Here is a 15,827-nt window from a genome sequence, read left to right on the forward strand (position 1 = left end):
TACTATATAATATTGTCCCCTGAATTACCATTCCAGTTGTGCTGGTGTTGTTACTTGCGATAAATTGTTGACTTAGTAGAGGCTTAATGCATATTTATTGGACTTTCGCGTAATTAAAAAATCTTGCTGAAGCCTTCTAGAAGAAACCTTTTCTGTCAAAAAACAAGCCATGAAACTTCCAAGATCCACATTTTTCCACCATTTTAATGCATTGTGGAACACATAAAGGGAAGCCGCAATAGCGATGAACCATCTGCGCACAAGCCAAAGAGGAGAACAGTTTACTAGTTATAGTAATGTTCACAGCTCAACTTCAGACTTGGCAACTTTGACAGCATGGTCCTATCTATCCCTATCTACTTAGAATTCCAACTGAGTTCAATAGGATTTTCAGCAAAATGGATATAGATGACAGCCTGAGGAGATATGCTTTGCTTTATTATTGCGTCCTAGGGATCAAAGGCCCTGTAAAGATTTAAACAATGAAGTGCAACTGAGACAACCAAGCAGAAGCTGGTATGTTTCTGCAAAAGTCCTTAGCATTGAAAACAAGAGGGTCTACTTCTGGCTGCCACAGCCGCTGGGAGTTGATGGTCAAGGGGGCTGAGGGCCAGTTTTCTGCCACAGGACCCTCAAAGGGGGGAAGCACATGGAGTTAGTTAAGAATGGCTTTTGAGCAACCTCATCTTCAAAGGAAGCAACCATGTGCCACAACACTAGTAAGTGCTTTGTGGTGTCCTCTGCCATCCTTTCGTGAATTGCTCTTTTTTTAGTACTCTTGGGCTCAGTCTCCACATTGTTTTCCTATGTGTTAGGGCCTGAGCAGCAAAGGAGCTATGCCCCAATGTGCAAATACAATAGTAATAGCAAGTAGGTTGCTATACCGCTTACCGACGTAGTAATCGGTTTACAACACTGTGTTTAATAGTGTGCAAAGCCTGGCTTGTGAACATGGTCACAAGGACACTTGTGGACTCCTTTGTGCTGCTGCTCTTTCCAGCGTGAGAAGGCAAAGGGGAATAAAGAGTATGTGCTTTGCAGGCAGATGATTTGTGATGCAATGGTGTATTTTGATGATTTTAATTAATGCAAGGGTAGAAACTGTTTAGCCTTCACATGCAGCCCAGGTTGGTGTTGGACTGCAACTCCCAGCATTCCCTACCCTTGGCTATGCTGCAGGGAACCGCAGTCCAACAACATCCGAGGGGTGTTGGATGATTCCCCTCCATTCTGAATGTGTGTTTTTTATTGCATGACATCTTTATTGTTTTATACCTTGGTTTTAGTTTGTTTTTGATTGTCTCAGATGCCTTACAAAGGTTTTTTGGGGGGCTGTATTTTAGTGGAAAGGGAGATAAAAGAGAGAAAGGAGTTTTCCAATCCAGTCTGTCTCTACTGTTCTTATTTAGCATTGTGTTCCCACTGAACTCAGTCAGACTTACCTCTGAGTAGCACCATAGGGTTGAACTTGAGATCTTTTGGCAGCAATCACACTTTTGTCTCATGTTCAAGGAAAAGGTGGCCTTCCCTGTGGGCTTTGGGCAGCTTGGCTTTGGCAGAACAATCGAAGGGAAGGTGAATGGCCCTTGGGTTGCCTTACGCAAACAGTTTCTGGAATGCAAACAGGAATCACTCCTCTTGCAAGAGAGAGAGAAAGAGGGCAGCCATTTCAGATGGAGTTTTCTGGCGGCTGGTTTTAAGACCCTTTCCTTCCATGAGCCTCGCTGCTGCGGCAGAGGAATCTGAGGGAGTGAAGAGCAGAAATGGGGAATGTTAGCTTTTGGGGCAATAGGTGTCACACAGAAATGGAATCCCAGATGTATAAAAGCATAGATACCACTACAAATAATGCACAATGACATTACTATTACTACTAATTCTGTTGCAGCAGGACTTTGAGGACCAATTGCTCATCGGGAAAGTGCTTTTTAACAATGCATTTCTTACTTGTCTGTTTTTAATTTGCTTTCAGTTAACATGATAGTTTAAATTGTATTTCAGCTTTTGCACAATGTGTACTTTTAGAGTAATCTGTCTTGACTTTTGTAGGTCACCTTGATTGAGTCAGTATGATGCAGTCACTGGACCATTGGCCTAGGATTCCATAGGAGACCAGGGTTCGAATCCCCTCTGCTCTCCCATAGAAACCTACTGGGCAACCTTGGGCAAGTCACCTTTTTGATCAACCTCAGAGGAAGCCAATGGCAAAACCTCCTCTGAAGAAATCTGGCTGATGAAACCCTGGAACTGAGTCACTGTAAGTCAGAGCTCACTTGACATCTCAGGACTGAGGAGGAGATGATGATGATGATAGTGAGCCAAAGAAAGACTGTGAGCCAATAATAGTGCAAATGCTTTAAAACCCATTGTCACACAGTCTTAGTCCATGGCAATATCCACCCCACAAGGTTCAGCTACAGATGGAACAGCAGCCCTGTTGCAGGAGGCTCCTGGTTGCCATTAAAACCTGCCAAGTCAGCCTCAGCTTATGGCAGCCCTACAAACGAGAAACCTCCCAAGTCTGCTGCTACCAACAGCCCTGCTCAGGTCTTGCAAACCCAAGGCAGCGCTAGTGGTTTCCTTGATGGGGTCCATCCACTTGTAACACCATCTACTTCATCATTGGTCTTCTCTAGTTATGTGTCCAAAGTACCACAACCTCAGTCTAGTACTCTTGGTTCCTGGGGAGAGTTTGGGCCCGATTTCCTCTAGGACTCATTTATCCGTATATCAAAATATACAGGTTTATAAGCCAAAACGTAACCTAGAATTGCAAAAAGCTTTGGACAAAAAGGAAAGATGGCTTCTGACGCTCCATAGACCCACTTCTGTGTCTTTTTACCAGTCTGTGGTGGTTGATGTGATGAGTTTCCTCTCTTCCTGTCAGCTTTCTTCATTGTCCGGCTCTCGCTGCCATAGACAGAAATGGGAAATACTGACTTCGATATTCATTGAATGGGAGATGCCCTTGCAAACTCAGGGGAGCAGCCGTTGAGGGAGCCTTCCACTCTTCCTGCTGCTTTCTACCTTGCAAACGCACCGTCACCTTTCCTGATGCGTCTGAGGAAGCAGACTCAAGTCTAGGGAAGCTCAGGCTGCCAACTTGCTTTCTTTCTCTTAGTCTCAAGGGTGCCACAAGACCCCTCTACACTGTCTTTTCTAATGAGCCCATGCATCCAAAGTATGATGGTTTCCATGTGAAGCTGAAGGAGTTCATGGCCGGCATCCATACTTTTTGGTGTTTTTTTCAGGATCTGTGGCTGTCTTCTAGAAGAGTTTGTCTCTGACGTTTCGCCAGGATCTGTGGCTGGCATCTCCAGAGAATGCCGGCATAGAAAAGAGTGGGGTGTGTGTGTATAGAGAGATACAGTGTGTGTGACTCTGGGTTGGGAGGAGCGATTTCCATGCCAATCTGTGTATTGTTCTGTTGTCGAATGGATCGTTCCACTTTAGTCGTCTTGGATTCTAGGGGGCTTTTGGGACCGATTTCCTCCAGGAGCCACTGCTTCGTATGTCGAAGGATAGAAGCGCGTGAACCAAAGTGTGACCTGAAATCCCAAGAGCTTTGGAAAACAGGATGGTGGCCTTAGGAAGCCCCTCAGACCCGGTCGTCTGTCTTTCTTAGCAGCCCCCCATTTCCAATGAGTCAAAGGAGTGGGTTCCTTCCCGCTTTCTCCGCTGCCCAGCTGCCAGAGAGACGGGGGACGCAATGGCACACGCCGCCGCCGCCGTCCGTCCTGGGCATTCGATGGCACACACCGGACGCTTCATGGCTGCCCTTCCAGGCCTTAGTCTTCTCCGGTTCCTTGACCGCAGTCGCCACCACCGTTGGACCCAAGCGCTGAACCATTTCGGTGGCTCCGTCGTTGTGGCTGTTCCTTCCGTTCTCTCTCAGGCCTTTGCCATTGGCAGGAATGGGGAAGGCAGCAGCCCTGAGCGTGGCATTAGTCAGTGACATGTAACGGCCCTTGAAGTGTATTATGAAACCAACAGCATCTTCTCCTTGCCTTTCAGTCCTAATGGCGACCAGGGCCGCATCCGCACTGGAGAAATAACCCGGTTTGGCACCGCTTCGACTCCTTTCTGCCTCAAGGCTATGGACTCCTGGGACTCCAACTCCCAGAATCCCACAGCCTTGAGCCAGGATGCTTGAAGCGGTACCAAACCGGGCTATTTCTCCAGTGCGGCTGCAGCCCCATCGCGAACCAAGAGCGAACAGCCGAGGGGGCCTTCCTCGTCGCTTCCCGCCGCGGAGCGGAGCCCTCAGAAGCAAAACACTTTCCCCTCAGAGAAAAAGAAGAGCCGCGTCCGCGGTGACGTCATGCCCCGGCTGCGCGTGACGTCAGGCGCCGCCCGCCGTCCAATCGGGGAGCGGGGCTCGATGACGCCGACGGCCCTAGCAACAGCCTCGGACGGGGCCGACCAATAGGAAAAAAAGCCTGCTGAGGGCGGGAGCCAATGGGGCGGCGAGGGAAAGGCGGCAAGGGGGCGGCGCCTCGAGGGCCTCTCTTTTTCCTCTCAGCCGACAAGATGGCGGCGGTGGCGGCAGCGGAGGAGGCGTCGCTGTCGGCGAGGGAGGCTTTCTCCGCCTGAACGCCTACACTTCCCCGGCCGGAGAGGCCAAGGCGGAGAGATGACCGCGGAGCCCGTGAGGTAAGGCGGCGGCGGAGGCGGAGTAGAGGAGGGACGGGCGCCGGTGAGGAAGAAGGAGAAGGGGGCGCCCGGCTTCTCCTCAGTTCGGGATCGGCTTTTATCCTTTCTTTTCCCTTCTCTGAGGAAAAGAAGGAGAAAGCGAAGGGGGCGGGGCGGCAACCGCTCTCCTTCCCCGCCCCTCCCTCCTCCTCCTCCTCGCGCCTCCCTTCTGCGCATGCTCGCGGGCGGGGGCCTCGCTCCACAGCGCCCCCACTGGGCAGGCGCCCTTTGCCCCTCCCTCAGGCCGAGCAGGGGGCGGGGCCTCTGCAAAGGGGCGGGGCACAGTTCCCGCCGGAAGGAACCAGGGAGGGATGGAGGAGTGGCTGCTGCTTACTACTTCCGGTCTCCACCTGCTGCTGCTGCGCCCACCTTGCCCCCCCTTCCTCCCAAAGAGAGCAAAGGCCTGGGAGCGTGGCAGGAAGGGTTAAGGCAGGTAGGGGTCATGGCAGCTGGCATAGGGCTTCCTTGGCACAGCCCTTCATCCTCAGAGACTCAGGAGAGACCCCAAGAAGCGCCATCCCCCATCTGCCATGCAGGAACTCCCAATCAAGGCACCCCCATTGACAGGATGGCCATCCAGCCTCTGCTTGAAGGCCTCCAAGGAGGGAGACTCAGAGGCAGCATCGCCCTCTGTCGAACAGCCCCTCCTAACGTTGAGCTGGGGTCATAGAATCATAGAGTTGGAAGAGACCCCAAGAATGGCCCTGATCCAGTCCAACCCCCTTCTTCTGCCATGCAGGAAATCCAAGTCAAAGCATCCCCATTGACAGATGGCCATCCAGCCTCTGCTTGAAGACCTCCAAGGAAGGAGATCCACTACAATCTCCATTGAGGGAGTGTGTTCCTCTGTCCAACAGCCCTTACTCTCAGGAAGCCCCTCCTAATGTTGAGCTGGAGTCTCTTTTCCTGTATCCTTGCATCCATTGCTCCATTGGGTCCTATTCTCTGGAGCAGCAGAAAACAAGCTTGCTAGTGCCATGCAGAAACACACAATCAAAGCACCCCCCAAAAGGTAGCCATCCAACCTCTGCTTAAAAACAGCCTCCAAAGAAGGAGACTCCATCACTCTCCAAGGAAGCAATGTCTTCCTCTGTCAAACAGCTCTTGCTGTCAGGAAGTTCCTCTTGGTACCTCCTTTCCTGGAGCTTGCATCCATTGCTCCTTTGCCTCCTGTTCTCTGGAGCAGCAGGAAACAAGCTTGCTCCTTCCTCAATGTGACACCCCTTCAAATACTTAGAGAGCTACCATATCACCCCCTTAACCTTCTCTTTTCCAGGCTAAACATACCCAGCTCTTCATAGGATTTCATGGTTCCCAGATCTTCACCATTTCATAGAATCATAGAGTTGGAAGGGCCATCCAGGCCAACCCCCTTTGGCCATGCAGGAACTCACAATCAAAGCACCCCAAAAGACTGCCATCCAGCCATAGAACCTCTCTCTTACTTTTCTTTCTTACTTTTCTTGTTTTGATCGTAGTGAGGTTTTGGGGCAAGGCCTTAATTTCCATCCCAGCCTCTGAAACTGTATCCTCTGCTAGCTAGCAAGAGACTCATCCTCCCTTCCCTTCCCTTGCGCTCATTAGTATAAATGAGCAGCCAGTCCTCCCTTCAGGAGATTATTTTCAGAGCTCTGCTGCTGCTTTCCAAATGCTTCTCTCCTCAGCAGTCTGCCTTGTTGCAGCCCTGCCTAAGGAGGACGGTCTTAGTAAAGTCCTGCCTGTCCATTCGGTGGATGTTCACAACTTTAACAAATGTTTCCTAGAGAGGTCCTCTTAAAATAGAATAGGAAACTGCTGACTTAAATTGCTTCCATGGCTCTTAACCTGTTCTAGATAAGTCAGAAGAATTGTTTTTCCATTCTGAAAAAGCTTATTATTACAATTATTATTATTATTATGCTTATTTATATCCCAGCTTCCTCTCAGTTCAGGGACTCAAGGCGGCTTACAAATCTAAAACAGTCCAAGTTAAAACACTATAAAGATGCAAAATACAAGTTTAAAAACCGTTAAACAATTCAAACAATTAAATACATTACATTATTAAAATTTAAGGTGTGAAACTCTTTAAAACAAAAACAAAACAGCATCCATGTTTAGGGAACAGACAGACCTGCAATAAATGCGATTGTTATAGTGCAGCAATTCCGCAGTTGTGCATTTTATGCAAGCCTATTGAGAATGGAATAAATACTAACATCGGTATTAGTGTGCATTTGGTTTGTCAGTAATGCAATGATATGCACAATACACTTGCAATGGAATGGAGTGATAGATTGCAGAAACCTAAAGCGAACTTGGCCAGCGACCCATAAGCCAAGTCTGCTTACAATACTATGTTTGCATGTATGATCTAGGATGGTGTGTCAGTTGAATGTTGGTGTTTTTCTGGGAGACCTGGGTTCAAACCATTGCTTGGCCATAAAACTCCTCAGGTGGCCTTCAGTTAGTTGTTCTCAGCTGGACGTATTCCATAAGGTGGAGATAATGTGATGTGGGAAGCCATTGAAATCTACACTAAAGGTAAAGGACAAAGTGGGATGAAGTTGTTGTTGTTGTATGCCTGCGAGTTGTTTCTGACCCTAAGGGGAAGGCATCACAGGTTTTCTTGGCAAGGTTTGTTCCAAAGGGGTTTGCCTTTGCCTCTTCCTGAGGCTGAGAGAAGGTAACTTAAATAATACTTAAATAATAATAATAATATTAACTTGCCCAAGGCCATCCAGTGCTTTCCATGGCAGAGTGGGCATTTGAACCCTGGCCTCCGGAGTTGCAACCCAGCACTCAGACCACTGCACCACTCTGGCTCTCTTAAAATACAGCAATATAAAGGTGTATTTTTTCCAAATTAGAACTTAAATCCATTAAAAACCAATACCCCAAGTCAGTAGACAGATTAATGGCAATAAGGATGAACAGTTGTGATTCTTTGTGCATTGGCCTTCTTGGAAAAAAGTGTGGGTTATCAGTTTAGAGCAGCTTCATTTTGTCTACATTTGGTTGCAGGCTTATTTCTAACCTTTAAAAGGAAACAAGCAGTTTGCTTGTTCAGTCAGAAGTTTTCAATCCTTCACCCAGACTTTAGAGATTTGGATTATGTACCTATTGCTTTAACCACCTGAAAGTTATCCCGCTTGCTCTGCATTAGGAAGTTGGTCTTCATTCCACTCCTGAGGGCATATTTTTGGGAGCTTGAGGGAAATTGTTTGTCATTTGTTGCATTTGTTGCATTTCTGCTTTGGCTGAGTATCGTGGAACACGTTGATCCAAAGAGAGAACAAATGAATGATAGACCCTTTCAATCTCCAATTTGCCTTTCATAATTATGAGCCATGTTCTTGAACCTTATCAGCTGGACTTGGTGTAAAGCACAAGAGGGAAAGGAAAGAGCGCCATACACACTTTTGGGGTCACAAATGGGTTGGAAAGAGTAGGTTGTGTGCCTGTTGTGAGGTGCGTCTGGGTGCTGGTCCACTAATTTTGCTTCTAGGGTGGTCTCTGGAGAACCAGCCCTTTGAACACAGGAGAGGTGAAGAACCAGTGGTACAGCAAGTGATGTAAAGCAAGACAAAAGTAGTTCAAGTTTTCTACTTAAAGGACCATTACCTGGGTGAAATATTTTACTTTATTGTAAAATACCTTGAAGGCAGGAGATTTCATTGATCCAGAGAGTCTATCAGCTGGGGCAGATCTCAGCTGCTGTGTGGATTTGTCACCTGTCACACATTCTTCTGGTGGTCAGCCTCTCTGTATTTATCCAGATGGGTCCTTGGATGACAGACCTACTGGTAGCCTCCGTGGGCATAATAAGAGCTTGACCAGCCTGGCTGTGGCGTATGTGTGTGTATGTATGTATGTATGTGTATAGGTTCTAGGAGGCCCCTGGTTTGAATCAGCCCTGCAACTTGGGCTGCGACCAAGCATACTCTTGTCAAATTTTGAAGCATCCCGTAGGATGTCTTGTTGAGTTACGGCTGCCACAGACACTTATTATTACTACTGCGTCTACATGTCTGAATGTTCAGTTTTCTTCCAAGACACTGTTTTCACTTCAGTTTTCCTCACCCACCCCCCCCCTTTGAGCCAAGGTACAAGTATGGCCCCATTTTGTGTTGATTCAGCATGCTTTCTGAATGCCTGAACAGGGCTCATGAACAGCAAGTGTCTGTGTTAAGGGTTTTTATGTTGGTGTTGAAGCTTTTGGTAATGATTGGGACAGGTGAACAGATCTTTTCCTGCCATTAGCTAAGTTCCTGCAGTCCAAGGCAACAAATGGAAAAGAACAGGGGACTATAAAGCTAGCCATGGGAAGCAGGGATGCTTTGGGAGGCAAAGGCAGAAGATAGGTGTGGTCCTCTGAAAAGAGAGTAAAGCAGAATGCGAGCTGAAATGGAGAGAGATTCAATGTGCACAAGTTCATTTTGAATGGATAAAAGCATTCTGAAGCTTAGGACAGATGAGTACGGAAATAATCTCCTTTGTAGCTGGCATTTTCAGTTTTTATTCCACTTGGACAAAGCTTAGGAAGACTGCTGTTGTAATGGAGCCTGGGAACTGACTTTATTGCCTTATATTTTGTTTCTTGGGACTTTCCCAGTGTGTATTAATGTTAGAAAAACACAATGAAGGCCAAAAGATAATGTCTTGCCCAAGGCTGCCTTAGAACATGGAAGCGGCTTTAGTGTGACCAAGCAGCATGCTGACTCTGCTTTCTCCCCATTTGTGAGTTCTGCTGATAACAGAGCTAGGAATATATTCAAACCCTTGCATTTACTTGAGTGTGTGAACTCCTTTTAACCTGGGGATGGCACACACACAATGAGGAAAGAGACCTGAAACCCTAACCCTAACCCTAGGGTTTCAACAGCTTGAGAGGGTTAGGCAGCAAGGTAACAAGTCTGCTAGTTTTGTAATGGCAGGAGCACGGCTTGGAAGTGATGGCTGTTCCCTTGGGTCTGTCTCTATATCTGGCATTTAGCAGAGTGCCAGTTCACTGATAATGTACTTGCTATTGCTGTTACAGACAATTGTAGGGAAACACAAAGATATTGGACATCATCCATATTTTGATTGTGTGGATAGCATGCTTTTAGGAGAGAGCCATCATGGTGTATTGATTTGCATGTTGGACTATGACTCTGGAGACCAGGGTTCAAACCTTCATTCAGCCATGGAAGCCCACTTAGACAAGTCACACTCTTTCAGCCTCAGAGGAAGGCAAGGTAACCCCTCCCAACAAGAAAACCTCATGATAAGGTCGCCTTAAGGTTGCCATAGGTCAGAAGTGACTTGAAGGTACACAACAACAACAACACCTTGCTTTATAACAGGGGTGGTTTGGATTACAACTCCCATAATCTAGACTGCCTAGGAGGTTCTTAAGAAACTTCAGTTTCTTAGTCAAATGTGTCCTCAGTGTAGCAATGCAAGCACTTTTGTCTTTCACTGGTGTCCCCAAAGGGCTTTTTCAGAAGTCAGTAAACAAACAAAACCTTGCCTGTGTTACTCTCCTTGCAGCAGGCTTTAAATGCTTTATGTTTTCAGGCTCTTGACCCATGCAGACACTGCATGTAGACTAATGTGGCTTATACAGTATGTCCATATGCTGAATGTACATGGGATATGTGTTTAAAAGTTTGACGTGTGCCATCCAAAGTTACTGTGGATGGAATCATTCTTTAATGATGTTTAAATTCTTCCTCTGGTTGGTGTGGCTTGAGCAGATTGTATTTGGGCTTGTGATTTGACAGGGCCATTTTAGTATATTGAATGCCCACAAGAAGGATAGCATCAACACAGGAGTGTGAGAAACCCAGTTGGGTGTGAAGACCTTGGAGGACATAAGTGCACAGAGTGCCCCACCACTAACTACTAGAGAATAATCTTGGGCTGCTAACTTCACTGCTCTTGTGGCAGTCATGGAAATGTGTGGCCTTCAAGATATTGTTGGATTGCAACTCCCAGTAGTCCCAGCCAGTGTAGCCATTAGTGCAGTGATGGGAGTGATGGGACTTGCAACTAAACAACATCCATAGGGATGCATGAGACAAGATCTGAAGGTAACACTCACAAAGAGAGAATTCATTCAAATGGTGCATTTGTTTTTAACAGTGAAAGCAAGTTGAATACATTGGTGCAGAAGCTTCACAACTACTTGGCTCATTCGTCAGAAGACTCTGAGGACGCAAATCCTCCTCCAAGCTTATCCATGAGCAAAAACACAGGTAAGGCTTCATTGTAAGATTGTTTGGGTCTGTGGGTCCTGAATAGCTAACTCTGCCATGCCACACTGTGGAATTGTTTAGGTAGGGCCTTCCTCTGAAGTATTGCTTGCCACACCTGGTATTTGTTGGTGGTATTTAGGCCACAAGAAAAGTTGCGGTACAGAAATCCATTAATAGCTTTCTATGAAGATCCTCTCCATTCAGTCCAGCAATCTGTTCTTGTCAAGCTGTACTGGCTTGGGTCCAAGCTATCTCAGGGACCGCCTCCTCCCATACAGTCCTCCCCGCGCTCTCCGCTCCTCTGGGAGGAACTTACTGCAGCCTCTAAAATCTAGGCTTGCGGCGACCTCCCAGAGGGCGTTCTCTGCTGTCGCCCCCAAACTCTGGAACGACCTGCCGGATGAGATCCGTCAGTTGACATCATTAGACAGCTTTAAAAAAGCGGTCAAGACAGATCTCTTCCGGCAGGCCTTTCCAGATTAACCATCTCGGCCCAGGTTCCCTGATTCCCTCATTCCTCCCGTGGCCCCATCTTAGTGATGGTTGAGGATCAACAGAGGGATGTCAGGGGTTTTAGTTTTTAATTGTTGTTTTTATGCTTTGATATTGTGTTTTTAATATGTTGTTTAATACTGTCTTAAGAGGGGGAGGGACAAAGTGTTTTTAATTGTTATATTTTATATTTTACTGTTAACCGCCTGGATTGGTTTGCCATAGGGCAGTATACAAATAAATATTATTATTATTATTATTATTATTATTACTGAAGTGCAAAATTTCCCTGCCAACTATTGCTTGTCTACTTAGTTTGGTGGAGAGCCTGTGTGGGCATGGGTTCCTTCCTCTGAATCAACCAAGTACATTTCCATGAGTTCAGTGTGAACATTTTAGTGCACATGGGCTGGCTGACTTTCGCCCAGAGAATGAATGATTGATTGATAGGTAGGTAGGTAGGTAGGTAGGTAGATAGATAGATAGATAGATAGATAGATAGATAGATAAGGCTGTTATAAGAAAATATTGTTGCTAATGGTAATAACAGCGATTGTCAACTATGTGTTATCTATTTTATTAATAATAATAATAATAATAATAATAATAATTTATTTTTATCCCGCTTTTCCAACTTTTGATCAAAGCAGTGTACAGATTTAGATAAAAAATACATCAAGATAAAACAATTAAAGCAGCATTTAAAAACAATCACAATAACAACAATAGGGTCAGCTGAGTGGGGGGAATCCATAACATTGCAAGGTCATTGACAGAGGGGGTAAAACATAAAATGACATTTCATGGGGGGAAGGCTTGGGAGAAGAAGAAGGTCTTAAGGTTCTTCTTAAAGAGATCTAAAGATGTGGTGGAGCGGAGCTCGTCTGGGAGATTATTCCATATTCTAGGAGCCGAGGTAGAAAAGGCCCGTTGCATAACGTGCTGTTGGGACCTCCAGCAAGTTCTTCCCTGCCGACCTGAGTGTGCGGGGCGGATTATATGGGGATATTATCAAAGTATCTCTATCATGCCTTGTCTCAAAAAGTACCAAATCTGTTATTTCATAGAATAGTATCCATTGTTACATTCTGGTTTTTTACAGATAACAATACCATGCCTGGGAATATTTCATCTCCAGCGGAAAACAGCAGAGAGGAGGTAAGATTGGAATTTTGTAAATCTGTTTAGAATAATGTAGATTATTTGCCCGAGGGAGGCTCAGATTTTGCATCTAAAATAAAGCTTGTGTGAAACACGTAGATGTTTCTTTGGTAATTCCCAAGTATTCATTATGAACAAATAATCTTGTGATGAAAAAAATGAAATGAGTCACAGCATAAACAAAGTGAATAGTAACTTAGTTTTGTTTTATTGTGTGAGAAAGAGAATGCCCATTTCATCAATATTTAGAATATGCTTGGCCTTATTATACAGTGTCAAAACATTTCAGCTACTGATGGGTAATGTTGCTCTCCTTCCCCACGTCTATAATGTTAATAGAGGAAGCACTGTATTTTTGGCATAATGACGACTGCTTAAGCATACAGACATTTTCTCCCTCCTCTCAAAGCCGATGGTGGGATCAACCCTCCTACCAAAATTGGTCTTGGGTTTCTTTTCTTTCTGGGTAGCTTTTATCCAAAGTTGGTAGTGTTCCGCGAAGCATCCTGGAAGTGCCACTAAGCCTTTAAACTGAGCGTAAGGCTCAGCCACCTTGGTTCCTCGAGAGTTTCCCAAAATACTCTTTTAAAGCTTGCATAGAAGCTGCATGTTTCCCAGGTTCATTTTCAGTGGTTCAGATGACATGGAGTGGCATTCATGTTCAGTTCAGGTTGGGGAGATTATTGAAAACAAAGCAATCCCCCCAAAAGCATTATGAAAGATAGTTAATCATGAGATGTATGTAACAGGAATATGTCATGACATGTTGCATTTAACAAGCAACAAATAACACATCATTAGTGTTAATAACTTCTACAAACTAGGTACAGTTATATACATTTGATGTTATACTTCTCCTGATCCCAAAAAAGTGAATTATAAGCTAATACACTAACAGAATATTGGGGGAAATTGTCCTTGAACCTCATGAGAAGATGATGTACCTGCGTAGGGACAATGATGTTCTGATTCTCTATTGATTACTTAAGATTTTGTATTTTCCTCCCATTTAGGGTAGCAATTCTTCTGAAAAATCCAAATCATTAGGATCATCACGCTCCAAAAGGTTAGTGTGATGTGCTTTGTTCTTGTTTGGATTACCTGCTTCAGTGAGTCAGATCAATGTGACAGTTAGTATCTTTGTTGTCATGCTAAGAAGTTGTACTAAAGATTAAGGATAGTGAAAAAAAATTGTCCTTTTCACAATAGTTCATACCATTTGGTTAGCCTTTAGCTGAGAGGTTTCAAAAATGAATCAGATATGATTGTCCTGAATACTATTAGCTAGTCGACACATCACACACACACACCCCATATTTGCGAAGCAGGCTTTTATTTCATTTACACTATTCAGAGTTCAGTTTCCTGGAGCCTTATGTTTCTGTTGCCTGCTTCTGTAGTGCCAAGGGATGCTTTCTTACTCGCTGCAACCTGCACTAGGTTCTTTTGTATTGGTTTAGTAGCAGAGGAATTGTGACATGTGCAAAGTCACACAGTTTGCTAAAGAATCAAGAAGTTTGTACAAAGATGCTGTACATATTTATGTCATAATTTTATGACATATTGCATAATATGTCATTTGTTTTAATAATAATATTTATTTATATTCCACTTAAGCTCTAGGAATCCAAGAGGATTACAACAGTAAACAAAAGTACAATTAAAAGAGAATACATTAAAAATTTCAAGATTCCCATCCCTCCCTCCAGTCATAAAAACGTAATTAAAGGGAGATTAAACCAAGAAAAGAAGTTAAAAACATTAATATACAATAACGATTAAATGAAATAAGAGTTTCAAGTGGGTCTGGATAGAATAAAGATAAAGAGGGGGATAGTGGGAGAAAAAGGGGGGAGGCAGGTCAGCAAGGATGTTCTAGTCTGGAAAGTAATTATTGTAGTAGTTTAATTCTATTTTAGGGTAATATTTTTATATCTTTTTAATTGTACTTCTTTAATGTTGTAAGCCGCCCTGAGTCCCAGTCTTGGGAGAAGGGGGGATATTAATATAATGTTTTTTATCTGTTTGCTGCTCTTGCAGGAAACCCACAGTTGTAACAAAATATGTTGGCTCAGATGATGAACAAACTTTAGATGAAACCATGCATCAAGATGGTTCTAATGAAAACTCAGAAAATGAAGTTGATATGAAAAGTTTGCCTAAAGGTAATTGATTTTAAGTCTACATGGGAAGCTGTTGGGGCACACTCATTAATTGACATCAGTAGGCATTTAAATCCTATTCCTATTCTGTCTGAATGATCCACAGTGAGCTTCTGTTTCATGTACTCCCTCCTTTGCTTCTGTTTCACATCAACAAGGAGAAGCTCAAAAGCTGAAGAAAAACTGGAGTTCGATCTTGGTGTGCTTTCATAAGCTAGACTTTAAACAAACCCTAGTCCTGTTGAGGTCTGAAATGGTTTGTATAGCAGTGAAAGGTTCCAGTTGCTTCCGCTCATGGTCTGGCCTTATGAGAATGTCTGTACCTTTAAAATGCTGGCTCATGCCATCACATACCTAACAGGGTCTGCCAGAAATGGTTTCTGGTTTCCATGGTTCTGGAAATTAAGCCTTTTGAAGAGGGGAAAGGTCCTGGCTCAGTATGCGAAATCTGTATATTTTTTGGAAAATGCACTGATCTGTAGAATGCCTAAAATAGGAATTGTGAAGCAGTTGAGTAAATATGCTTTTGATATAGAAACTTCTGGTGTCTTATTGCTCTGCCGGTTTATGTTCCCTTGGGGGATGATTTCAAGATTCAGTTTAGTTTGCCTGAACTGAATCTTTGAAAAACGTGTATGTATAAATGGAGTGATATTTCGAAGTGTCTAGATACATTAGATATGTTATATGTTTGTGTGTGTGTGTGAATAAGGTATATTTTTATACAACCAAAATATATGTGTGTGTTTATATGTATAAACACACAGAGATGTTTTGTTAATAGTAATAGATATCAGAGGTTAATGCTGAGACTAATGTTTGGGGCATTAAATCATATTGGAGGGGAGAAACCCTGTGGATTCTGTCTCTGGTTCCTGCCACATTTCCCCCATAATGTTTGGCAATAGCCTTATTAAAATTGGTCTGCCATTGCAGTGGCATGATGGGTTTTTGGCCCTTCCATGCTTGTGAATGTGGGAGGAACATGGCCTTTCCATTGCTTTTGATACTTCCATAGGATTTGGGATGAAATAAAGGCGGGTTATTGACCGCCATTTCGGACGTCCTCAGGACGTCCCATTTTTAAAAAGGGGTGTCT

General features: G+C 44.4%; 1 protein-coding gene and 1 long non-coding RNA gene across 4 annotated transcripts in view; one reads left to right on the top strand and one right to left on the bottom strand.

Moving 5' to 3' along the window:
• Positions 1–186: 186 nt before the first annotated feature.
• Positions 187–4,277, bottom strand: LOC149308755 (uncharacterized). Its single transcript, XR_016282186.1, has 2 exons — positions 2,843–4,277; positions 187–1,742 (listed from the first exon to the last, which is right to left on the bottom strand). It is a non-coding gene; the product is annotated as an uncharacterized LOC149308755 (long non-coding RNA).
• Positions 4,278–4,506: 229 nt separating this feature from the next.
• Positions 4,507–15,827, top strand: part of ATRX (ATRX chromatin remodeler) — a 50,410-nt gene continuing 39,089 nt past the window's right edge. For 2 of the 3 annotated variants that reach the window (XM_089536407.1, XM_089536408.1), the window contains exons 1-5: positions 4,536–4,653; positions 10,801–10,913; positions 12,508–12,563; positions 13,580–13,632; positions 14,607–14,731. In XM_089536407.1, the coding sequence (XP_089392533.1) occupies positions 4,634–4,653; positions 10,801–10,913; positions 12,508–12,563; positions 13,580–13,632; positions 14,607–14,731 (367 nt within the window). In that variant the 5' untranslated portion in view covers positions 4,536–4,633. Of the gene's footprint in view, positions 4,654–10,800; positions 10,914–12,507; positions 12,564–13,579; positions 13,633–14,606; positions 14,732–15,827 lie in introns of all 3 variants that reach the window. The other variant, XM_089536409.1, reaches the window with a different exon arrangement.

Source organism: Sceloporus occidentalis, unplaced genomic scaffold (genome assembly GCF_023333645.1).
Source record: "Sceloporus occidentalis isolate IW3139 unplaced genomic scaffold, rSceOcc1.0.p SCAF_8, whole genome shotgun sequence".
Classification (NCBI taxonomy): Eukaryota; Metazoa; Chordata; class Lepidosauria; order Squamata; family Phrynosomatidae; genus Sceloporus; species Sceloporus occidentalis.